This window comes from Pipra filicauda, unplaced genomic scaffold (assembly GCF_003945595.2).
Source record: "Pipra filicauda isolate LSUMZ 115617 unplaced genomic scaffold, ASM394559v2 scaffold47_size6085603_pilon, whole genome shotgun sequence".
Taxonomy (NCBI): Eukaryota; Metazoa; Chordata; class Aves; order Passeriformes; family Pipridae; genus Pipra; species Pipra filicauda.
In genome coordinates, this window is record NW_024104620.1 from 2,365,212 (window position 1) to 2,392,289 (window position 27,078).

General features: G+C 37.5%; 1 protein-coding gene across 8 annotated transcripts in view; it reads right to left on the reverse strand.

Moving 5' to 3' along the window:
• LRP1B (LDL receptor related protein 1B) overlaps positions 1-27,078 on the reverse strand; it is a 669,756-nt gene that overhangs the window by 280,532 nt on the left and 362,146 nt on the right. For all 8 annotated transcript variants that reach the window (XR_005565475.1, XM_027748979.2, XM_027748987.2 and 5 more), the window contains 2 exons: positions 23,502-23,759; positions 2,513-2,675 (listed from right to left, as the gene is read on the reverse strand). Coding sequence is in view for 7 of the 8 variants with exons in the window: in XM_027748979.2 (XP_027604780.2) it covers positions 2,513-2,675; positions 23,502-23,759 (421 nt within the window). In the remaining variant the exon portion in view is untranslated. The remainder of the gene's footprint in view (positions 1-2,512; positions 2,676-23,501; positions 23,760-27,078) is intronic.

Consider the following 27,078-nt stretch of genomic DNA (forward strand, 5'->3'; position numbering starts at 1 on the left):
CTCATAGAAGAATATATAAAACCATCAGCACCAAACATCTATCAAAACTTGAAGGCACAGAGATGTAAAATTAACCACATTCAAAAATATATATTCCTGAGTGCTGCAAGGGGAACTATGTGGAATGAAGACATTTTCCACCACTGCTTTAGTTGTTTTATGAATAAAATCAGAATTTCTGGTTCATAAAACAATTAAACACAGCACAGACATGAGCATGCAAGAATAGCAGAGCTTGACCCTGTGCTACTACAGGAAGTTTATCATAGACATAAAGGCTTGTGATGACACTCCGAATTTCTTAATATAGGAAATGGTCTTCTCTGTGAGAGCACACCTTCAGCTTGTAGAAGAACATCAGGGACACTGAACATACCAGGACAGCATTACATGTGACAGGAGCAAATACCTTACACTTAATACCTTAATATTTAATTCTCGCAGGAGATAAAACCTCCCAGAACAACCTGGGCTTCATATTTAAACACAACCACCCTTCTAAAAAAATGGGTATATAATCGTATGCTTACAGCGCATAAACACAACTTCCTTAAGAAGCTGCTGTACACACACTTTGATGCAACTCATTCAGTGCTCAGCTTGCAATATTTTTTTAGTATGGATGCTTTTGGGATTTTTTAAATGAAATAAAACCAGCGAGTCACCCAAACAGCAATGCCACACTAATACTTTATTATGCCACACTTTTAGTTAAGACACCAAAATTAGTCTTAACTACTATCAATGTGAAATAATAAAAAGACCAAAGACCAAAAGAAGAAAAAAAAAAACAAAGTAGGAAAAAAAAAGCAAGAAGAAAAAGAACAAAAAAAAGGGATCAAAACATTTTTAAATAGCCAGAATGTTTTTTTTGATTTTCTCTTTGCATTCTGTATCAAAACCCAGACAAAAACCAGCAGAACTAATATATAAATTGGAGCTTATCAGTATGTTAGATATTCGATTAACAGAACAACACATCAGATAATTAATAAAACTGCCAATAAAAACAGTAATGAAATAACTGCTGCAATACATGCAAACCATGTATTCTGAGAAAATTTTCCACCGAGTGTTTCCACCATGAAATAAATGGATATTCCTTAGGAATAATCCCACTGTAAAATAACATAATCACTCCCGGCCTTTCCTATAGGCCAGCACTTACATCTACCTAAAATAGCCACTATTCCTCTCACATATGGCACTGAAAAAGGCAACTCTGTGAGTAAGAATGGTTTGTAGCCAGCAGGTAACAATTGAAGGAAAACAGTCTCTCGTTTTCTGTTCCATCCCTCCTCACCAAAGGCTTGGATATAATTCGTCCATCCCTGACAGATGAGATTAGATAATGACAAGCTTTGGATTCATGTAGTAAATCCAGCTAAGAATGTACAAGCAAACGTACAGAAAAAAGGCTGCTGCTGGCAAATTTGAAAGCTTCAAGTTCTTTCAGACCAGAACTTGCAGAAAATCAATTTCTACGTGAATTTTTATTTTTCTTTTAAAACAACTCTGCAGTCAGATCGAGTCAAACTTACCATCTGCTGCAGAGAGAAATACAGCTCCAGTCAGGAATTGCATTACCAAACTTCTTTGTAAACTTTACAGGCAAGCTGTTCCTGTCAGAATTTAAGTCATTGTGATAATACATCTTAATATTCGGTCAAGCTTTAAATAAAGAGTGACAAAAGTCCACATATGGATGACAAGCTGTTCTACAGTAAATATTTTTGTATTTACTGAGAAGGGGCTTATGGCAGCTTAGGACATATTCCACCAGGCATTTCAGTCTAAAGTACTTACTGACTAATAAAATCAAGATAAAAATCTCAGTTTGAAAATCCTCACCAAAATTCAGTTTTTAAATTAGCTTGATCCTATTCTTGTTCCTATTCCTATTTAGTTATGCTTTTACTTGAAAACCTTTCCCAGCTGGTGGATGTTACAGAATGGAGAACTTTTAGTACCCTGCATTTTAAGCAAAGTTTTATTCCTAATTGATGTGGAATGTTTCTATGGAAGAGAAACAGCAAATACAATGTAATTTTACCATTATAGCTGACCTCTAAAGCCGAGTAAAAATTCTTCCACTTTTTTTTCCAAAAAAACTTGTTAAACCCATTTTCAATATTCATGCAACTGAGGGGATACAGCATAAAAATCCTTTAAAAGTTTCTTTTCCACATACTCTTGTTAGAAATACACTTTACTGAAAACCAAAGGCAAAAGCAAATCTTATGATAAGTAGGGAGAAAATTGTTTTTTCAGTTTCAATTCCATTTTGAGAAGTTACAAGGCACATATTGCAATTAATATTGCAATTATAGTAGTTAACTATTTGCTCCAAGTTCACTACACGTTACTGTTTTACTATAGCAACTATGCAAGTAACTCAATACGGCAGAGAAAAAATAGGTTTTTAAACACCTGAAGGAAACAGAAAGTATATTCAGTCACAGGCAAGCATGCAGCATGTAAAATAAATGCTAATGCAGGTAAGTAACCTTACCCTGCTGTTGGATCAACAGCTATGGCCTTGGGGTTATTCAGATCCAGCTCGATGAGGGTGACACACACTGACCCGTTCTGGCTGCAAACAAAGATCCTGTCACTGACGTGATCCACAAAGTAAAAATTCCCCGTGATCCAGTCGATTGCTATTTGCTGCACATCTGCCAAAAAAAAAAAAAAAAAAAAAGAAAGAAAGAAAAAAAAGAAGCTCAGGAGTGCAATTGCAATACAAATAACTGGTTGCCAGCTGCTTCGCTGAGCAGATGCTCTACTCACTTAAAGAGCTCCAGCTGTTTTACATGCATTAGATGGTATATGATAAGGAATCCAATCCTCAATACACAAATAGTGGTTGGAGAGAATTTTTCCTTTTTAAGCACGGAAGTCTGATTGCAACTTCAGTGGCGCGATACACGTTTGTTTGGAGTCCTCTTAAATATTTTAAAGTTTGCCATTGGGATTTTTTTTTTTAGGGCATATTTAGAAGCAACATCACCGAATGATGGTGCACCCGTGAAACAGGAGTCTGAAATGGTGATGGTAGAAGACTGCAGGGGGGAGGTAGCTCTGAAGCCACAGAAGTTCTGAAGTTGGTGTTCTAGGATGTCTGTTACACTGTGGGGATGCTACATTGGTAAAGCTTGTAAGAGTTTATCGGTTATATTTTAGGGGGACTAAAAGCAGATCATAAATACTTCACGGAAATAAAAAAAAAACCCTGTGGGTAGATATGCATGCCTAAAAACACTGTAGCAGATACATGTGTATTCACTCATTTTCATTTAAATCACTATTTTTTTGTGGTTCTGAGGTATCTGGATGCTGCCAGATTACTGATTTAACCACCACAATAAGTAGCATTGAGGTACATGTCTGTGGGATACTTATATAGAGATATTTATTAACAGCTATGCAGTTTTTCCTTCCCTGGATGCTGTGGCAGCTTCTCAGCCACCAAAACAACTGTTTCAAACAGTTAGTTCTTTTCCTTGTGGGATCCTGGAGACACTTTTTGTAAATGCCTTAAAAATCCCATGTATTTCTTATAAGTCAACTGACCTGTCCATACACAGTTGTACTGTTACAGTAAGTAAAAGTATAAAGAAGTGCAAAGAACATAACATTACCAATTTCATTTAACTAAGATTCCCTTTCTTCCTATTCTTGTTGACAGGATTCTTGTTTCAAGATTCTATCATGATGAGAGAAGCCAGATGTGATAAACTATCATTTTACAGAGTAGGGTTGTTTTTTTTACTTTCAGTTTCTGTATTTCTATCAGCCCTCAGATGTGGAATTTTTAGCTTTGTTTTCCACAATCCAACACAAAACTGTTGCTCCCATCATGTCAATGCTGTACTGGAGAATATAAAGTAAATTTGACTGAGTAATAACTGTAGGCATTAAGTTTTTGACAATAACTAAGGGCTTATGAGTCATGCACCTGCTAAATACTTCAAGCAGACATGGAGACTCGTCCTGTCCTTCAAAGTGCAGATAAACAAGATTTACTCAATGAAACACCAGGAATACCAGGTGTATTCCACCACAGCCACCTCCTTACACAGGTCACTGCTGCCCCTTCTCTCTTCGATTCCTGCCCTTCCACTATTTATTTCCCTTTTAATTCAAAGTGAATATTGTGCCTTTTCCCTTCTGATAGCTCTTATTACAAAGATCTGCTGAGCCAGAATAAAGAAATGCTCCATTTATTCCAGTATCCAACCTCAAGAAGGAGGCCAATGTCAGGTGCGCTGAGAGACATGTGTGAGCACTGATATATTTTGGACAATAGTGAGGAAAACCTGGATTTTTTTCCTAGTCCAAACAAAACATAGGATGTGCTTTTAAAAATATCGGGAAAAAAACCCCCAAAACTCTGTGTCTCTGGAAATCAATAACAGTTTAAGCATTTTCAATGTGTCTGCTTACCATTTTCTGAAGTTGGATTCGTGGAATGAAAAGTTTATGGCTCACTGATTCAGTGAGGCTTTAGAAAATTGCAGATAAGCTTCCATGTAATAGAAGCATTTTGGAAAACATCATTTATAAAGAATGAAAGGTGCAAAAGGGATTCAATTTTAAATATTTGTAGAAATAAAACTAGTAATTAAATTTCTGCAAAGAGAGCTCTAGAAGATTGCTGTACATTGGGAAGTGGATGAAAAGGAGCAAGGTTAAGTAGCAGCCTGCTGGAGGAGGATGCTGTTTTCTTCTTACTGTGCGGGAAAAGTACCTATTTTTAGATAAATGTGATAGAGACATGAAAGGCATATCACACACAGATTGTTGTATCTATTAACAATATTCACAGTTATAAAATGTTTGCTCTATTCTTTCCTTAGTTATTCCTTAACATATCGCAAGAAATTGCACTAAACAGGGTTTTTTTAATGGAAAACAAGAATAATTAGGTGTTTTTTTAATGGAAAACAAGAATGATTAATTCAAGATCATATAAGGAATTTGCATCCAATAGTTAAAACTGAGCTTGCTCAGCAGTCCAGGGAAAGTGAGACATCCTAAAGCAATACCACACCGTAACCTGTGTGTCAAAAAGCATTGGTAGCTCTTAACACTTATTTACCCAATTTCCCTTCCCCAGCAGGATGTCTTTGGGAAGGGTACGGAGGTCCCAGCAGCACAGGTTATTTAAGACACTTAAGGTTATTACAACTCCATTCCTTGTAAAGCTGCTCATTCCAAAGCATGCCATGTTTCAAGACTTAAGCACAGAGCTTCCAGAAAAAAACAATACATTAATTCACATTACTTTTCTTCAGAGGAAGAATAGACCTATTCAGAGAGATGTCCTACCATGCAAAGAACACTTCTCTGAAAAACAGACCTTCTGGGGCAGTACATCACTGTCATCTAATAATTAACCTGGACACTGAACACACAGTACCATTTGTGTATTGTAGATACCATTGATCTGGTTTGGGCTTTGTCTTCTTCGTACCATGCCCTCTGCAGTGCATTGGGCACATCCACTTTATCACAGGGGAAGTTCATAAAGAATTGTCCAAGTCCACTCCCCCATCAAATTATATTCTGCATGAAAAATCCACTCAGCAGATAACAAGTGCTGTGAATCACATTCTAATCTCCATGGTTTTGCTGGCAGCTGTGCTTTAAGCTGCTGTGAATGGCTCCCCAGTTATCACACAAGTTGCATGTGCTGTATACCATGGAGATAAGGGCTTGGTTCCACTGGGGACTTTATATATATATATATATATATATATATATATATATATATATAAAACTTCTTGCACTCAAGAAGTTACTGAATTAATTTCATGCCTATTTCTGAATTCATATATAAATCCCACTATGTGCAGATGTCTAGTCTACTCATATCTTTAAAGTAATTAATCTTTTTTCCTTTCATTCACGCAGTTTCAGAAGTTCCTAAAAAGAAATGTTTCCCCACATATATTTATTCTGAGCAATCTTCTATAAATTTTTGAGGGTTCTTTCCTATATTAATAACAGTTTCCTTGGAGCATTTCTGTCAAATGTGATCATCCTTCCTTTATTACTTTCTAAAAACTAGGATTTCCTCTAAAGGACTTCATAAAGAATAGTTAAGACATCATATAGTTTAAATTCTACTCCAGTTAATGACATTATGTAGACCGTGGGCACTAGCAAAATTATGGCTGGAAGTAAACTTTTCCTATTTCTTTTATACACACAAATATTACTAGACCTTTAGAGAAAAGAGCAATTTCATATGAGGGTGGCTAAATCTTCAAAGGGTACTGGAAATACATGTCTTATGGCCAAACCATATTTTATACAAACCAGAGCCATGGAGAATGACTGTCTTCTTTCACTTTGATTTTTCAACATACATCTTGTACTGTAGGAATTGCTACATTTATTTCCATTTCAAATCAAGACTTGCACAAGACTTCAGAGAACAGAGGAGAGGGAAAAGCAGTGACATGTTCTTGTATTATATTACTGTTGCAACTGAGGATTCTGCACATGTACCATCTATTAAAATCAGTATTATGTTAACAGATTTCATTTTTCCCAAATGTTGAAGAGAGACTAGAAACAAAAATTAATAGTTTTTTTCCAGTTATACACTTCAGTATAAACATTCCTTGTTTTTTAACTGATCTAAGCAAACTACTCAGTAGAGTTCATAGGAGTTGTTGAAGTCTTTTTGAGAAACTTCTGAGTGAACTGGGAAACGATTTTGGATGAAATACAATTACAATTAAAAATGCTCATTGCACTCTCCATATGCTTCCTGTTAATAATGAAAGAGATAGACAATATCTCACTATTTTAAAGGAAAGAATTTAACTTCTACTGCCTTATACATTAAAACTGTCCTTGTTCTGAACATGACTGAAATGGAAATTTACTCAAGACTCAAGGTGTGTGTGACCATTTCTTTGCAGTGTAGTATGGAAGATCAGAACCATGTATCATCCTTTCTCTTTCAGCATAGTTTTGGACCTTTCTTTATATTATATTGATTATATTATATCTGTATTATATTATATTATAATATTTATTATCACAGAATGGTTTGGGTTGGAAGGGACCTTAAAAATCATCTTGTTCCATTCTCCTGTCATGACCAGGGACACCTTCCACTAGCCCAGGTTGCTCCAAGCCCTGTCCAACCTGGCCTTGGACACTTCCAGGGATGGGGAGTCCACAACCTTTCTGGGCAATCTGTGCCAGGGCCTCACCACCCTCACAGGGTATAATTTCTTCCTAATATCTAATCTAAACCTAATGTAAGGCCATTCGCCCTTGTCCTATCAATACGTGTCTTTTATTTACACTTTCTTTTTTTGCTTGCATTTTCCCCAAATTACTGTATATTTGTAACATATATTAGAAAATGCTTACAAATAATATTTATTTTTTCACAAAAAATGCTTGCTTTTTTTTCTTTTGAAAAAAAATATCTTAAAGGATGAATTATTTTTATTGTTTTGATTGACTGCTTTTTCTCCAATAACCCTTACATATCTTCTGAATAAATGTAACATTCCAAACTTCCACAGAGGAATTTTGTGCTATATTCTGGGCTTGTTTAAAGGAGGTGAGAGAAGGGGCAGTGCTTTAAAAAGTGGCAGGTGTATCTTTCCACTTTGCAAAGAGCAGCTCAGTGCTGTCACAGGCAGTTCTACAAAGAGCCACTTATCTAATTTATTTTCTAGAAAGTGGGTGGTTTTGAGGAGGGTGAAACAGTTGTTTGGAATGCTGACCATATGCTTGGGGAATAAATGCTCTGGAGAAGTTGTAATAAAACTTTCAGGAGCTTAACATTTCTGCAATGAGCATCCTCACACATGGAAGGTGTCAGCACAGGCCCCAGTGGTGGTGCAATACAGAGGGATGCTGCTCAAGTGCTTCCTGATGAGTCAAAAGAGGTGAGACTGAAAAAAAGGTTAATATCTATATATATAATATATAGATATATATATATATGTAGATATGTAGAGATATATATCTGGAAGCCAAAATTATAAAAAATGAGATAACAAAAAAAACAGGCCAAGATATTTGAGACATCTTGCCTTTCCCTGTATTTTCTCAATCTTCAGGGTTTCTCTTTTTTTTTCCACATATATCCATTTTACCTCTCCAGGACTAGGAAGCTGCTTTAATTTTTTGACTGAAAGCTGGGATTTTGGCAGATGAGTCTTTGTGAACTGTATAGGGTAGATAAGTAATATTAGTGCCAGGCATAACCAGACTTAGTTAGTTTAATTTACTATTTATTTAGAAAAAAGAAGGAGATAAAACTATGTATTTTATTACAAAGAACAGCAGTAATAGGAGATAGACTTTTTGCCTCCACATGAGCAAAAGTCAAGTTATGAACAAGACCAGGAGCAGCAAGCCTTTCTTTTTCTCCAGTATCCAGTGAGACCAGGCAAATAGTAGTTAAAACACACAAAAATGACAGGCTGTGGAATCTTCTTGCAGCACTGCCTTTGCTGTGCCTCTTCTGAGAGTAATGCTCCTAATTAGCGGCCCAGACAACCTTATACTGACACTGTGGCTTGGGAAACTTAAGCTGGCATAGATTTCTCTGTGTCCCTTCTGCTGACAGCAATTTGCCATAATTATGTCTGCAACGCCATTTACAAACTATGATTTTTATTAAAGATGTCACCATTCAATAAGTTAGATACACTGGTGTCTAAACTTTTAACAGCCACGTCCAGAGTGATTATTGCATGTGTTGAAAAATGAAAAATCAAATTAAAAATATCCATCCATCTTTTTTCAAGTGACTCATCCTCGAATATCTGATTCCTCCGAATTAAATCATCCTTCTCAGATATGGTTTCTTAAAAGTATAGAACAGAACCTAAAACATACTAAATTTAAATAAGCAATTTAAAGCATCCAGACTTCATGTTCCTCAAAAGAAAAGAAAGCTTTTCCTCTTTTCTGCTGAGTAACATAATTTAAATTTCAACAAACTGGGTTACTGACAAAAATATCATTGGCTTTCTTCCAACCCTACAGCACATTAGGAGATACCATGCTAAAAAATTATGAATGTGAACACTGAACTCCCCAAGCTGAAGAATTTTCAAAAATATGAACCTAATCTAAACATTATGAACACTCAACAAAAGCATCCTGATAGCTCTAAAAGACACCGAGTCTCTCAGCGATCCAGAGTCTATTCCATTACTCAGAGATCCAGGACTTTGACTTCCAACCAGGTACAGAAGAGAACACCTTTGGGTTTTGGTGAGGCCCTGGTACAGGTTCCCCAGAGAAACTGTGGCTGCCCCTGGATCCCTGGCAGTGTCCAAGGCCAGGTTGATGGGGCTTGGAGCAACCTGGGCTAGTGGAAGGTGTTCCTGCCCATGGCGGGGGCGGGAATGAGATGAGCTTTAAGGTCCCTTCCAACCCAAATAATTCTGTGATTCTATGAGTCTATGATTTATTCTATATGAACACTTCTCACTCTGTTTAAAATCAGACTTTTATCCTTCTACTGGGTGCAGCCCCACTCACTGAGAAGATCCAAGGCCTGAAGCTTCCCACAACTGAGGAGTTTTTAAAACTAGCAGTTCTGCTCTTTCAAAGGACACCATGCAGACCATGACACTGTCTGTCCTACAAACTCCCTGTCAGTCCTCAGAGCTGTGAACTATTATCTGAGCACTAATCACAAGGTAAGGCCACAGACACCAGTTCTGGGGCCTCTTTAGCAGTGCAGCAGATCGATATGGAAATTTACTGCTCAGCTCAAAATAGAGATATAAGTAAGAAGCTTTTTAAAATGAGGGTGGCAAAACACTGGCCCAGAGAAGCTGTGGATGCCCCATCCCTGGAAGTGTTCAAGGCTGGATTGGATGAAGCTCTGAACAACTTGGTCTAGTGGAAGTTCTCCCTGTCCATGGCAGGAGGTTGGAATGAGATGGACTTTAAGGTCTCTTTCTACCCAAACCATTCTGTGATTCTATGAGTCTGCATTGGCTAATGCTCAATATGAGTCTGCATATTGAGCAGATAATGAGAGAAAAACGTGGATTTAACGATAAACTTCCTCCTCCCACTGGGAATCCTGGGATTTATAGAACAACAAAAACGACAAAAAAACCCTCCCATTTTCCTCTTCTAACAAACCCCTCTGTTTACAGAGCACTCAGAGGAAATGTGACCATGGTGGACCTTAGGTCTGCTTGTGTCTTTCCCTGAAATTTTACAGCAGGGTGGCAAATTCTGCTCCTAGATCCTTTTTCATATTTCTTGTTTTACTTGTGTTATAGAATGATTCAATCACAAAATGCATCAAGTTTCTGGAATGAGTAAGATGAATGAAGTTTTCTGTTACCGGGTCTTGTGTCACAGAGCTAGCTGTGATGCCAACAGCTTAAATGAGCAAGGAAAAAGTCTGACATAATGAAATAAGGTCCTTATGAATGGCCTTATCTTTCAATCCTGACTGTTAGGAGTTTTATAGAGAGTGAATTTTCTTACATCACTCTCATGTCAAAAACTAGTAAGAAGAGTTGAAAACCATAACATTCCTAATTTCTGCATTACTGAGCTTCAAGCACATTGCCCAGTGATTGTAAACTCGTAATGGGGTCCCAGTAGCCACGCACATGCTGAACAATAAAGACAGATTTATAGAGGTACATAGCTATAACAGTACTATTTTTTTTTTAGCTGCACATTCAAAAGCTTCTTATAAATCTGCAGAGACTGTAAATCAAACCCAGTTATTTACTTCAAAGCAGTTAAGTCACCCACTGTTAAAATTAAAGCATAATTCAGGTACAATAGGCATCCCATCAAGCACGTGGCCTAAGAGAGCTGCACATGGCAGCATTAGGCTGTGACACTTGCCTCATTTAACCACCTTCCAGCAAACCCAAAAGTGTGAAACCTCCCACCTCCCTAGGACTGCCCCCTGCATGGATTATGAACTCCACAAACCATCATCTCACAAAAGTAAGGTCACTTAAATGCTTTCCTGTCAAGATGCTAAGCAGTAGATTATTACAGTTTTAAAGATATGTCAATAAATAGAGTTACCTTTACAATATAAAGTACTTAAGGAAAATGACTTCCAGAGAAAGTTTGAACAGAGTAATGGCAGAGCTAAGCAACGGTGCTTTAATGGTGCTTTTGGGGGGATAATGTAGAAGTGAATTATCTTTGACAATTCCTAAAGAATGGGTTGGGGAACAAAGGAAACTCATACTGCACATGTTTTGTAGAAGGTAACATTTGTCATTCATGGGATCCAGAGTATACTGTAGCTTCTTGCAGGTAAAATGCAGGTCATAATTTTGTAGGATAATTTCATTTGGAGCCCACTGTAGTTGCTATTAGGAATATATGGTCTAGACAATAGGAATATGCAGGACATGACAGGACCTAGTGCTATAAATCAATCTGTTTCTTTTCCCCAGAGGGCATTATTACATTCAGTTTTAATCAGAAGATAATACTGGCCACAGAGTATTTCATTCTATTATAGAGACACATTCATATTGGGCACAAAAGTGCTTGTCTTCATCTCAAACATATTAGGGGAAAAGGAGAAGACATTAAATTTCCAAAAACAAATGAACAAACAACCCTCCCAAAAAACAACCCACATTGCTAAATAAATTGAACTTGCTTAAAATGTAATTAAAATCTGCATACGAAGTCCAATTTAAATACAGCCTGAGAATGACAATTTAGAGAATACTAGAAAATTAAAAATATCTTCAATAATAAAAAACACAACCTGCACAGTTAGCAAACATATACCTCATTGTTCCACATAATATCTCAGAAACAAAACCACATCATGTACCTTACTAGATGAGATAGCCTCTTTTTTGGGGTTGCTAAGGAGAGAAAAAGAAATTGCTTCTTATATTAGGGACATTAAGCTCTTTTCTTGATTTTTTTCCCCTTCCCTCTAACAGAGGAATCATTGCCACCACCTGATGCCATCAGCATGCTGCAATTTCTGCAAGGCACTTAAACCACTGTACAGCACCTACAAAAGTCATTTGCTTCATATTATGGTTTGAGCAAAACAAACAAATAAACTCCTCCCCGTTTACAAACATTGCCAAGTGACTACAAAAAGTACGCACCATGTAATCACTGCCTCATCCACCTTTCATCCTCTCTGTCCTTTTCTTTTTTTTTTTCATCCATTTATTACATCTTTTCAATATCAAAATAGTAAACTTTGAGAAGGCGGTTGTTATTTTTTTTATGTGACCCAACCAACAAAGCAGACAACTGCCCAGACTTAAAATCTTGGCACTGTTGATGCACTTAAAAAAAAAAATAATATATTTTTTCTTGCCTTTTTTCCAGTAATGAAAGAAATAAAAATAAAACATGGCTTTAGATTTATGCATGAATTATTTTTCTATCCATTTTCAACCAGACATCTGAACAACGCTTTTTTGTTGTCGTTTATTTATTTCTATCATCACCACTATGCTGCTGCCATTGGTCTACCCAAGCACTACCTTAAAACAGAATAGCATCATAGATTCCATTACAAGCCTCATAAATCACTCAAATGGCTCTTGCTTCCAGAAATATGGCTCACGCTCAATGAGCTTATATTTGCAGAACCTGACCTTTGCTTTCAGAAAACCTTCCAGCCCTTTCCAAAACTGGCCACTTCAGGAAGATAGGAGGCCAGAATCCCACCTCTTCTCAACCACAGAATACCTGGGTACCTTGTGCTGGCCACTCCTACATTGTGTACCCCCCATCATTTTAGCATTTCAGGTTTTAAACCTCACAGCATCCCTATGCCATGTGGAAATACTGTTATTCTTGTTCTACGTTTAGAAGGGAAAAGACAAGATTACTTGCTAAATGACATCCTGTAAATGTCAGGGAAACATGACTACGACCATATTGCCTTTATTCCTAAATCACTGCTCCTTTCATGTAAATGGTAAAAAGAACTTGTCCCAACACGTTCAAAGAAGTTCAGAGGAAATACATAAATATGCATTGCACCCTCCTCCAGGTCCCCTCTGCAAGGCCTGCTCTTGTCTTCCTTACAGCAATAATTTCTGCCTATAATGTGTTTCGTCCTTATGAAAAACTAATTGTCTCTCCAAGTATATGTTTCCAAAAGGAAAAAAAAAACCCACAACCAAAAACTCAAACTCTGCACATTTTTTTAGGACACAGAAGATGGATTACAGTGCTTTCACAGACTGTTATAAAATGTTTTCTCATTGCTTCATCTTTTGAGTTTCCTTTTCCCAATGGGTTTGTTTCTGAAGTTAATGCAGTGGTTATGACTGTTTAAAACAAACCTGAATTGTGCAACCAGTTGTACAGACTCAATGACTAACAATATATTCTCCAAGAGTCTTAAAAGGAAAATAAGTATTTTCAGTATACTCATAACTAGAAGAGAAACGGCACTAATATCTTAAAACACATTATACTTATCTCCTTATATATAAATATAAAAATAATATAAATAAAAAAATAGAATCATGTACTTAAGCAAAACAGCAACAACATGCAAACAAATCCAAAAGTGCCAAAAAGAGCAGAAGTCCCTGGAACTGCAAACTGTGGCACGTATCCCCACACACTCCTCAGTCAGCTCATTATTTTTGCTTACACAGTGTGACAGAAATTTTCTGTGATTACATATGCAAAGACCATCCAAACTTTACCATCAGCTCAGAATTGTCACAGTGAATGTCAAACCCGGCACATCAAATGGGAGCTGTTTGGTCACGTGCTGGTAAAACACAGGCTGTCAGCTTTGCACAGCAGATAAACCCTTCTGCAGATCTTGTCCTTCTCATTTAATTACTTACAATGATTCAAACATTTTTTTTCCAGAATGAAGAAATTTATATAGCTTAAGTCTGGCTTTAGCAAAAGTTATTTTCTCAGGTTAAAACATTGGTTACCTGCAATTTTTCAGTTTTTGAATAAGTGCTTCACTCAAACCAAACTTAAAAATTTGAAAGTAAACCTAAGGTTTTATTTTTTTCAACTCAACTGACAAATAGTGAAAAGGATTTTATTTATTTCATAATTCTGACATGATCCATAAGGTTTCCAGTATTTCAAGTTCTACTCCAAAGCTTCAATTAAAAGAACATTCTAAATCAAATTTGCTGTATTCTAAGTAGAAATTCACAATTATGTAGATTGAGAACACAATAATATTGCCATGAACTGGAGATAATTCTTGTTGAGCCAGTCATTGCTTCTGTCAATCAAAGAAGTTAAAAACTGAAGAAATTGATCCTATATTAAACCCCTCCAAATCAGATGGTGGTTTTAATTTGTCATGTTCACCACAGTGTAAATAATAATCACAGTTTTATCAACTTTTGTAAAACATGCAATTCATCTTTTTGTAGGGGCTCCTGATAAAGTACTAAGTTAAGAACAAGCCCTTTGTTTTATTCTGACACACACAAAGTTTTTGGTGTGTCTCTGTCACAGACTCCAGTCCAGCACAGAAATCCCCAGGCTATGGTGAGTGCAGGAAGCAGACCAGCCAAGAGCTTCAGGCTTTCACTTTATCAGATACACAGCGTCTGATTTCAGATTCACTTTGATAAGAGCAATTACTTACTCATTTCTGAAAAGTAGGATATTTATTTACCCTTTTCCCTGCAGTAGTACAAAGCATTAGATCAAAATATGAGTTGCAAAACACAGCAATTAGTAGAGACCACAAGTCTGATCACAACTGGCAATATCTGTGTTTATTACTCTTTTCGTTGCATAAGATAAAGCAGCCAGAATGTGTGATTCAGTCCCTGCAAATACTGCAGATTCCCGATGGGTCACTTCACTGATGTCCTGCAGAGACAGCTCAGTGCATCCCTAAGACAGTTCAGGCCCATTGCTGAAAACACACTGTTCCCTTATGGCTTTAGCCACTGACAAATCTCTGTCTGGGATGGACTTTGGTCTGTAATTGCTCAAGTGCTTCATTTTTTATATCTGAACATGGCACCAGTTATGATGCTGGATGCAAACAAACCGTATTTTGGATTTTATAGTTTTTATGTCCCCTTCGTTCCAAAAGTAATTTCAAAGAAGACACAGACTTTTTAAAGTTTTCTGCAATGTTGACCTGTGTCTCAGGGAAAGTCTTTAGGAGGCAGAAGACACAATCCAAAGTACATTATGTAAAAAAAAAAAAAAAAAAAAAGTTTTTTTCTTCATAGTGTTTTAGTGGAAGGTTTTTTATGAAGTCTGAATGAAATATTTGCATTAATAAATTAATAATTGGAAGTATGTGGCAGATTTTCTGTCAATTAGTCTACATGAAGCAAACTTGGTTAACATCCTATGTGCCATGCATTTACACAGATATATCTCCACTTAAGAAGATAACCACTACCTAAACCATAAAAAGTGTGAAATTTATAAAGACAATAATTTATTGCCATTGAAGACAGTTTCTAAGAGCGTTCACCTGAAGCCTCAAGTTTATAAACAACTTTACTGACATGGGCAGGTTACAATTATATGTCTTCTATATACCTCTTATATACCTCTTTCTTGGAAGAAAGGCAAAAAACAAGCTCCTGTGTTTACCTCTCAGGAGCCCAAAAACTTCAGCAAACCCATTAGAGGACTGTTAATAATTGCTGTAGCTCGACAGTTGGTTAGATTCTGCATGGAATCAGAAAGGGGCAGAAGTTTTGGTTGTAAAAGGCAACACGATTCTGTTGTTGTTTCACTTGCAGCATGTTACAAAGAAAAGAACTTTCTGGTTTTAGCAGCCAACAAAAAAACTACTCAACCAGTGCTGGAATCAGAGGATTGAGGGAGCATCTCTCCTGATCTCCGAGAAGGCTGTGCTATGCAAATGTCTGTGTCTCCCTGGACATTTGCCTCTTACTGAAGTCCACAGTGGATTTACAGAAGCAGAACAAGTTCAGTTTTTGTGAAAATCCTATTACAAAGAATAGTTGCAGTGACTACCAAGCAAAAACCAAAATGAAGCCAACACAGTGCACATGGATGTCAAAGGTTTATGGGAAAATGTGTGTCTAATCCCATAAAACATGCAATACTTAATTCCACACTTCATAAAAAAAATTACTTTTGCAGTTTTTTTGTTTGGTTTGGTTTGGCTTCGTTTTTACTGCTATTTCATTATTGTTGTATCCAGGGATAAAAAATACTTTTCTAAAATATTCACTACAAAACTGTGTAGTTTATATTTGCAGCAACCTAGTTATCTGTATATTACATCTTTATAGCCCCCACAATTATTTCATTCTATCTTCAAAACCTTGTTAATAAAATACAAATGTTACTGCTTTACAAGCAGCATAATAATTCAATTTGACAGAGAGGAAGAGTCCCTCAGCATTCTGCCTGATAAAGATAAATTTACATGGCTACTGACACCATGACAGAAAGTCCTGCTCTTATTTGCAAAACCCTTCTGCTTCTGTGGGAGTTTTCTTCCTTGCTCTTGGATTTCCTCCCTGGTGCACGATCTTTTATACCAAGGAGGGGTTGGGATGTAAGGAAGACACAAAAAGATACAGTCATGTCCCACTTTAGGACAATAACAGAGCTAATTAAGAAGGAAGTCCAAAAATGGTCAGTTAGGAAGTCGACAAATCAGGGAAAAGGGAATATGACAAAATTCAGCACTGAGAATTTTTGTCTCTTTGCAGATACAACGTTCAGGAGACTGTCCCAGGCAGAGCCTAGGAGTTCAGAGAAGGGGGAAAAAACACCCCCCTCCCGAAAAAAAAAAACAAACAACAAAACAAAAAAGCCACAAACAAACAAACAAAACCGAACCAAATCAACCAACCAACCAACTAAAAACAATAAACAATTTGCTCTGAGAAATACCATTGAGATAAGGCTTTTTATTTTCTGTACTCAGTCTGAGAATTAGCTATCCAGGGCACAACCACTGAAAAGCAGATATAAAGAAAACAGACAGCTTTGCTAAGAACAGAAGACAGAGGCAGGGCTTTGACCAATGTCAGTGCAAGATCAATTGTGGAAGCTGGATGAGTAACAAAGCTTGAAAAATAGTGGTATTACATCTTTGAACAACTGAAAAAATCCATTTGTGGCAATTAGCAAGCAGTTAATAAATAGCTCTTGTGTCAAAAGGGATTAAATGCAGGTAACCTAACTTTGGAGGGAAATGCCACAAATTCAGAGGATCTGTCGTGGCAGCTTGTGCCTCACAGTGACATAATGAAATGTTACAGCAACGCTATTAAGCCAGTAGCACAATCCCCAAGTCAAATGGAATAGTCTGTACCCAAAAATGCACCAAGAGCAGACAGATACTTCCCAACTAATATTTAGAACGAACCAGTAGATGGAAGTTCCTCTTAGGATTTCTGATATATAGATTATATCTTAACTTTCGTGCAAACACCACCAAGCATTGAGATACAGACCTGATTATATGAATTTTATTCAATAAAAAAGATAATAGGTTTGCAATATGTACCATGGGCAAAGGATGAGATCCAACTGATCGTGCTTGTTGAAACAGGAAAGTTGAATGAAGAGATGTGAGCTACCCTTGCTCTTCTAGTAAACCTGATAATCATCAAAAAGGCTGTGTATAGCCAATAATCAGAATAAACTAGCCAGGAGCTAAAGAGAGAAGCACCTGATAAAAGGAAGCTTCTGTGCAGCCTGGGACTCCAAAGGAGTTTTGTCATTACAGGGGGCAGAAAAACTGTACCTAAAGACACAATTATCAGACAGTGCTATCTCCTGCACTAAATAAAATCCATGAGGAAAGCACCTCATTGAGGCTGTGTCAAATACTAATCAAAAGTTCTATAAATTCAGGTACACCAGAATGAAGAATAAAAGAATGGACTGATGTAAAGAAAGCATTTCCCATATCATGGAGTATGAACATCCAACTGAAGATTTGGACTTGTGGCTAAAATACCTAAAAGTATATGAAAATTAAAACAAAATATAAACAGGGGTACATGTGCAAATCCCAGTAGACAGTGAGGAAGACACTAGGGAGGACTCAGGAAAGATGTAGCCTGGCATATATGACAGGGATGGACCCATGGAACTACCTAAGATGTGGGTCAAACCTGGTTCCCTGTTAAGCATCACCAAGTTCTATAACAGTGGTCTGTGCTGGGATCTGTGTGAGATCACATTCACAAGTCATCTGGAAGATGACAGGAATAACAAAGTGACAAGGTCAAATAATATAATAAAGAATAGCAATGAGGAGGGTCACTTTTGAAGAACCTCAGGACCTCAGAAGACTTGAGTGACTGGACAGTAAAAGAGGACAGGAAATTCAAGTTGAATAAATTCATGAGAAAAGTATCCTAGTTTTGTATATTTAATGATGCCTCTGTTTAAACACTTAAGAGTGAGATATTGATACTCAAAAAACCCATCAAAAAGCAAAAAACAGACAAGCAAACAAAACCCAGAAAAAAGCCCCCCAAAAAACCAAAAAGCCCACCATTTGACAAAGAAAGAAAGGTCACTATTCCAAAAACAGCACTTGTGCAGTCTTCCCAGAAGTTCAAGAACATCAATGTGAGATCATCCATGGCTAATTAGTCAAGTGGATGCCACATACAGGACAAGTATGATGTGATATTTCCTTATGATACTCTTCCCACCTCCTGTTTGCCCCCATTACTGTATGAGATGCTCTGAACACTACTAAAGTGCCCTGTTAGGTGTAGATGACCTTTGACACAAAGCCTTCTCATTCCTGTGTATCCTCCAGGCTCATGGGCGGCCTATCACTGAAGAAAAAAGTAAAATCACATCCTACAACTGTATGACAGCTTTTAGTGCCTGTCTGAAGACAAGCTGGGGCAGACTGTATGTAGGAATAAACACTTTCCCCCAGATCTTCACAGTTTTTCTCCTCCTGAATAAGCCAAACTTTGCTTTGATTGCCATGAATATTTATGGCAATTCACAGGAATGCTGAAAGGAGCACCAGGTCCAGGGAATAGTGTTTCCTTCAATGACTGAGCCTCATCAATGCCAAGGGAAATGGGTGCAGCTATTCTGAACACAGCACTAGTAGTTGTGGATAATCATTACTAAGAAGTGGTTTAGGTCAGGGGGTGAAGGAGCAATCAGTGGGACCAAAACCAGAGAAAAAAAACATATAACGTAAGCAAACAGACACTGTTGGATACTGGTCAAATCCTCTGGGCTCCCTGTCTGATGGTCTTCACAGCAATCATATCCAAAAAGTGGGAGAGCCAAAAAGCCAGCTTTGGACTGTGACCAGGAGGTCAAGTAGAAGGTGTTGGGTTCCACAAGCAGAGAGGCAAATACCTTTCACATTGGCATCTGCCACCTCCCCATGTCCATCACCTGTTCCCAGTCTTGGCAGGTTAAAACTGAATTAGTACAGAAGAAGTAAAATGTTTCTTTTCATCCAGATCAGTCCTGTCCAAACACACCTGCCAAGAGAAAGGCCTGTGTGCCTTCCCAGGTGAGGTATGACTGTTTGTGGGTAGAAAACACAGGTGGCAAAGCTAAATACAAGCCCTGCAGGATTGGTACTGGTGTACTGAGATAACTGAGTGCCAAGGGAACCTGAAACTAATACCAGCCAAGCAGAAAATATTGTGCTCTGAAGCATCATCCCAGAAGAGATTTTGTTATATTCTGTAGAAGAATAGCAGCTAAAACCCAGGCTGTGCTGCCCAGTGCTTGTTTGGAGAGAGCATGTGAGGTGCTTGGTACTTGTAATGATGAAGACACAAAATGCCTTTTAAAATGAGGGAAAAGAAGATTCTGTCTTCAAGAAGATGCTGCTCTTGCCAGTCCTCAGCTCCAACACACAGAAGTGTTAATATAAAACTTCATATCATGGCTTTGGCAGGGCAGAAAATTGTGAGAGATTTTCCACATTCATGCCACTAAAAAGATTTTTTTGCTAGTCTGGATGAAGAGATATCCCTTTAAATAAATGATTGTTCCTGAAAGTCTCTCTGTACTAACTGGAAATGGACTTTGAGCTAGCTGTGAAGTGTCAAGGAGCATGTCCCTTACTATGGGCAGTGGTTGCACCAGCCTCCTCATAGGAGAAACTTCCCTGAAAGCCTATTTGGCTCTGACATTGTCTGCATAAATCTTTCCAAGAGGAGGTTTTCCAGCTTCTCTTCCAAAAACTTCTAGGTCTTAAAAAGACAACGATGAAACAACATGCCAATGCATGGTCTTGGCTAAGACACAAATGCCTGTGCTGATATTACTGTGCCTACAGAAACTTATCCTTATTTAAAAGGGTAAACCTATCAAACAAATCCTATGCATGAGAGAATAAATCTTATAAGCCTGAAACTAGCTTAATAAAAGAACACAAGGAATGCCATCACCAGAGTTGCACCCCCCCATTTTTCCCACAGGAAGCACCACACGAGTGCAAGATCAGCCTCTCCACAGCCTCTGCAGAATTATATCCAGACACAGAGCAAGTTACATTGTGCTTCAAAGGAAGCTGATTATACCCATCTGGGACACCCCCCCCCCCCACCAAAATGAAGTCAGATTGGACTATCTTTTGAGGGAGAATGCTATAAACTAAAGGACTGTAACTCTCTTTCTTCTGTAGATCCAAAGCTTACACTCACTACCTGGAGCTAGTGCTGTATGACCTGGCATAAAAATGAAGTCATTTTCATAGTCCCCGCTTTCCTAAATGTAGTCTTTCATCTTAAAAGATGATCTATATTCTTTGTTCCTAACTACAAGTCTTACTTGCCTTCACTGAAGAAAACACTTCGAATAAACCCACTTCAAGCAGTTCCAATCACTTTGTATAACTGACTTATCTACCATTTTTTCTGTCATATGTAGATGAGATGGGGATTTTTTCACACTAACAGATTAGAACAGATTAGAAAAGTAGGATAAAACAATAGTGAAAATTCCACAAACCCTGCTAAGAAAACCATTTCTATTATTTCCCCCCTAATAGTTTTAGGAATATCCTTTTTCTGGTCACACAAACACAAACACAAAAAAGCTTCCTATTGAGAACAGAATGTACAATTTTATGTGAATAACCCCACGGCACGACCATTTATTTGGCTTGAGCTGTGGGGGAGTGCAATTACACTTGAAAACACTCAGGCTGAAATCCTTGACAAAGAGTTAAAGTGAATTAATTTGCCTCACCAGAGGTAGTGCTATATGTTGAAGAGAAATGACAGAAATGACCTGATGGGTAATAGAAGGTGGAGGGAAGAAAAGGAAGAATTTAAAATTAAAACTCAGTTGTGCAGTAGCCACAAAAGGACCTATAAAACATGTGCAGGCAAATATAACAGATTCAGCAACACAAGGCTCCTGCCATGTCCTGGCAGGCATAACTCCAGGTGTAGGTCTGCAAGAGAAGGCATTAATCAGGAGGATAATTTCTGCAGTGAGTACTGGGGATGGAAACAAGCAACAGCTCTGCACCAGATGAGTTCTGATTGAACTTTCAGAAGGTATTATTCCCACAAGGAGCAGCCTGCTGTCCCTGCTGTCTCCTGCCTCCAGTGCCCCACCAAACCTGCAGAGACCACACAGTGCAGAGCTGTGGGTCAGAGCAGGCCAAAGGCAGGTTTCATGCTGCCTTTCCCTCTGAGCAGACATGCCCAGACCATGGGAATTGATGTTACTCTGCTGCAGCAACACAAGAAAAGTGTCTGGGGATGTGTGTGTTTGGGAAATCCACCCCCACAGCTAAATCTGCTGGATTTTGCCAGTCAGAGCTCAAAACCTGTCTCCAAGCAGAGTTTTTTAAGTCTCCAAGCACTATTTCCCAAATCAAAATCAAAGAAGAAATCAGACCAAGTCTCTGCAGTTGGTTCACGTCCATGGGAATTACTATTCTTTATCTAAATAAGATTGAACTATTACCATGAAGTTTCAGAAAAAAAATATTAGAGACCACAGGCTGGTGTGGGCTAGCACTATGAAAAATGAGCAGCTCATTAATTCCAGGCACTGTATTAATTTCAAACCCATCATACAGCCCCGATTTTACAAACAGGTGCACTAATGCAGATCTGAACAGCACAGAGATTATCAATTCTCTTCACACACAGAGAACAGAAAGACAGGAATACAAGACACAACTGGTAAAGGACTGCAAAACATAGTGCTCAGGTCCACTCTGATGATAAAGACAAGTGACAGAACAAACACACATTCAGTTCAATACAAAACACATTTTGCCAAGGACTGCACTTAATTTGATTGTTCTGACTAAAAGGAAAACAAAATATCAATAGCAGAGCGAATTGAAAAAGCGTAATCAAATACTACTACCATGATCTTTAGGGTATTTAGATATCTAAAGTATGAAAAGCCCTCTAAAAGACAACATTAAAAAAGAAACCTCAATAACATAGGAAGAATGAAAAAAAAAACCAAACCTCAAACAAACACACTTTATGCCTCGGATGAGAGTGTTCTTTAAAAGCAGAACAGTCACAATGAGTGGTGAATGAAAAAAAAAAAACAAAACAAAACCCAAACACTATTTTTGGAGAGCTTTTTAAATTTAATTTCTTGTTCTAGTAAATATAAAAATAGGAAACTATAAAAAACCTTTAGTCTGCAGAAATTACCATATTTTAAAAAAGCTATCCTGATAGTCCAAAGCACAACCTCTATGAAGAACTTATTGCTTTGAAATGCGCTTCTAAGAGTTGTAATCAAATTTGGGATTTGAATATTCCTGAACTGGGTGGTCAGAGGTTTTGAGATCCGTTGAGAGCTATTCTTTGATGCACATTTCTCCTTAAAAGGATTTTTCAAAAGCTTAGGTCCAATCTTAGGCTCTGGTCTTGAGTTTTTAGGAATCTGTTATTAGCACCACCATTAAACTCCTCAGTGCTGTGGTTTCTAAGCTGATCTGGGGACATCTCTTCTGTGAAAGATGAAGAAAATTGCAATTTTTTTGACTGCACACTGTTTAGCAGTCTGTTCACACTAATGTGTCTATGGATGAACACCTCCTACTAATTCAGTGTGATGGGTTAATGCATTTTTAAATGTATTTTCTTAACTGAAAAAAAAACCAAACCAAAAGGGCAGCAATTTGTTTCCACTAAGTCAGGAAATATTTTGATATTTTCAGGAACTAACATACCCATGGTAGTTGTGCTAAAGATGTGCCTGTTTCATTTTTAATATTGTCCCAGTGGCAAAGAATCACTCTCAAGTGTTGTGCAGCACTATTTTGCCAGACAAAGGGAAGCATTTCACATTTCTTCTTCCCCTGCACTGCTGGTTTTGTAACTTCCACACGTTTTAGTCAGTCTATAAAAACGAACATCTTAAAAACCTTTTGCATAGGTATAAATGCTGCAACCCACACTGAATATATGAGTGAGGAACATAAAAATGCTTCGCTGTTTTCAACAGCAAACCCCAAAATTCTTCTGAAGGTTCCTGCAGCAGTTTGCCAAGACAGACACCACTGTTTTGCTAAAACATTGTCAAATACTTACTGTGAAGGTACTGAGCAACGTTTATTATCCACTCCTCTGTTAACTTCCCAGCTTTGGTTATCTTGGAACACTTCAGCTGACTTGAGAGATCCCTTGATTCAATCCAACAAACTGTGTCCTCTCTGTAGCTGTAGTCCAGTGTCAATACTGCAGATCCTTTTACAGGGGTTCGTGCAGACAATTTGCTTCCATTAAGATATAAAACCTCGATTGTTTCAGAGCTTGCAACCAGAAGAAGAGGAGGTCTATCAGCAGGCTCTAAAAACAAAGTGAAGAGAGTTGAAAGGATTAACAGGCTGTCTGCACCATATTCATCTTTTGAGTTTTAATGTAGTTTATAATGTTCTTACCTGCTTGTTGTAAGACATGCAATAAATTGGTTTTGTTTTTATTTTCATAACTATCATATATTCCAAATTACTAGTCCATTTTATCCTGCTGTTCTAATGGTTCACATCATTAAATAAAATTAATTACCCTAGCCCCACAGCTTCTGTTTAATTCCAAGTATCATTATTGCAACATTTTTCACGCCTAAATCATAAAATGAAATACAATTTATGCAAATTATTTCTATCCAGATTACTGAAATTTTTAAAAGAATGAAGACCAGGAAAACCTGCAGAACTCATGAGTACACAGGAAATGGTAAGGTGCTTTTCATATTAGAGTCTGTAAAATAAGACGTAAACTGAGGAGTGGATGCTGCTAAAAGATCTTAAAACCAACAACAACAAAAAAAAATACTAATGCAGTGAAACCTGGCTACAGTATAGAGATGATGGGCCTACAATCATCCTTTATAATGGAGAAAGAATTATGCAGGGGAGATTCCTGACAGGGAAAAGAGAGTGTCTCATTTCCACTGGGTTACCATTACTGTTGTGATAAATAAAAACAAAATATGAAGCAGTGATTCAAATTAGGATATTACATGCAACTGAAAGTACTGTCACAATCATCTGAATCACTTTGCCTAGAAACCACATCAGTAATTTATCAAAATACTTGAGCAATGTGTGAAAAATGAAGGAAATAATAATACCCTAATAGTGAAGATTATATATCTTAAAATACACAATGTTCCAGTTCAAGTTAAAACTTTAAAAAGTTACGTTATCCACAGAGAGGAACAAATAACTCTCATTGAGATACAGTATATTTAGCATTATCCTGAGTGCTATTGGGCACAAAACCAACTGTTCTTGCTTTATTCCATTGATTATTCAGGGTTGGTTTCAAAATTTTCATGCGATTTAGTCAACTGCAAATAAATATAAGTCTCTGAACGATGGGGAGTCTGCTACACGTGGTGCCACTGCTGATATGGAATAACATCTTGTTCTAGATCTGAACTAGTACTTTAAACTGAAACAATGTCCCAGTTAATCCAGAACTGTCAGGGGGGCATTTGTCAAAAACCTGTCCCACCAGTTTCCCTCTTTTTTTTTTTTCCTGGGAAAAATCCCTTTGTTTCCAACAGTGGGGTAACATTGCTTTGCTTTAATTTACAATGAAGAACTGCTGTTGATCATGTGAATTGGCTGGAAAAAACTCCATCCAAGAGATGTATATATTTAAGACAGAGGATAGGGAAACTGCTTTCTAAAAAATCCCCTTCCTATGAGATGTTGCTAAGTGTCCGGAGTCCTTCTCCAAGTGAGATTGAGCTGATGCAGGACATCAGGAGAATATTCTCTGAGAGAGGAAGATACAAAAATCCTAAAAATCATCTCAGGTTTACTTGGAATAACAGTGATATCTAATTTTGCAATGATTTACATTCATGAGAATCACTTAATTGTCCTTTGCAATGTGTGCAACACCACTACAATGTGTCTATTAACCCCGTTCTTCTGCCAAAGTAAATAATGTTGTCAAGTGGGCAAACTTTTGGATGTTGGATTTAAAAACAATTACCTTAAAACAGATACTCTGCAGTTTCAAGCACATTTGAAAAATATTGGTGTTGCCAAGTCAAGAGCTCTCACCCCAGTGTAATCTGCTTGTATTCAGAGGGATGTTTGAACGCTGCATTGACATGGAGCACTTTCAATCAACATTCTGCCTAAATCAAAATTTCAGTATGCAATTCCAGCTGTCTAAATGGTGAAAAAAAAAGCATAAATAAAAGGTTTCAACAAATAATACTTCATCAGGAGGTCTGATTAAAGAGAAAAAATGCTTCAGTGAATGCAGTGCTCAGTGGTCTCGCTCAAACCCACAGCAGTAGGTGTTAAATTCTGTTCTTTGGTACTATCAGCTTTTATTTAAAAATCTTACCTGATCATATTTTTTTTTTATTATTTTTTCACATAAAGAACTTCCTTTCTATAAGGGATCAACATGTATTCTTTCTAAAGTTAATTACATTTGGTCTTTTCTTATTCCTTCCCATTTCATAATGCATATTCTAACTTGTAACACATTTAGTCCTTCTCCAGTAAATCCCACACTGACACCTGCAAACCCACACTTCTGTGTCATTCCTTTTGGGACTTTCTAGCTGTCCTCATCATCCTCACATTCACTTTCAACAACCCATGAGTCAGATCCACACGAGATTTTTTTTATTTTTTTTTTTTTAATTTCAGAGGATGTCTAACAACATCAGAGATTGAATTGCTTTGTGAAACAATCCCTTGCAGTGTAAGCCAGGAGTGAAGCCCCCTAGTCTTGTTTTTTCTGTTTTTTTTTTTTTTTTTTTTTTTCCAAAAGAGAAGGCAGTGTGGTTCTTGTTAAGGAATTTTCTTTGAAATCTGCCAGGTAGGTCCATTTGCAGTCAGCCTAAATCTCTCTCCTCCCCTGTTCTTATCAACTTTTGCTACCCATCAGAAGAGAGCCAGACTTAAGAGCTTCTGTTCCTGTCACCCACACACCCCAACTTTCCAGACTGGTACAAAAGGTGTGTTTTCATCTGCATCCTGCTGAGTTAGGGGTTTTATTTTTACATCTGGCAGCTCTGTGCTCAGCTTCTCTCTTCTCACAAAATAATAATACCACTGCTTAATTCTGGATTGAATCACTCTTTTCCCAACTACCAACAGTGCGAAAAAAAACTTTATTATTATTTTCGCTCTTATACTTTGTGCTAAGTCGGATATTTCCACCCTCTGTAACCTATAAAGCCTCAAAGAAAAGGCAGCTCAGGGGATGTTTGCAGTTCCAAAGCCACCACAGTGGTTTGAGGCTGCAAGAGAGAACCATATCTTTTCTTGCACTGTTTTGAACTGACCTGTTGAAAACTGTTAATGAGGATTTAATACCTCACTAAACTCCAGCAAAAGGTTGTATTTTAATATTAATGTCTAAGACATAAGAGAATTCTTAACAAGAATTAGCTTCAAACCTCTCGAGCAACTATTGTAATCAAACCTGGCTGCAAACAAAGGCATGGTAAGGACTCGTGGCACTGCCAAGAGGTTCTGCTCAGCAGGCACTATTACACATCAAAAATCCAGAAACTAGATTACTGAGTTTGAAATCATAGTTTTAAAGCAGAATTACATGAAATAATTCAGTGGATTGTATCAGATAATCATGGGTTTTCACAGTAGAGTAGGTAACCTGCTTCTTT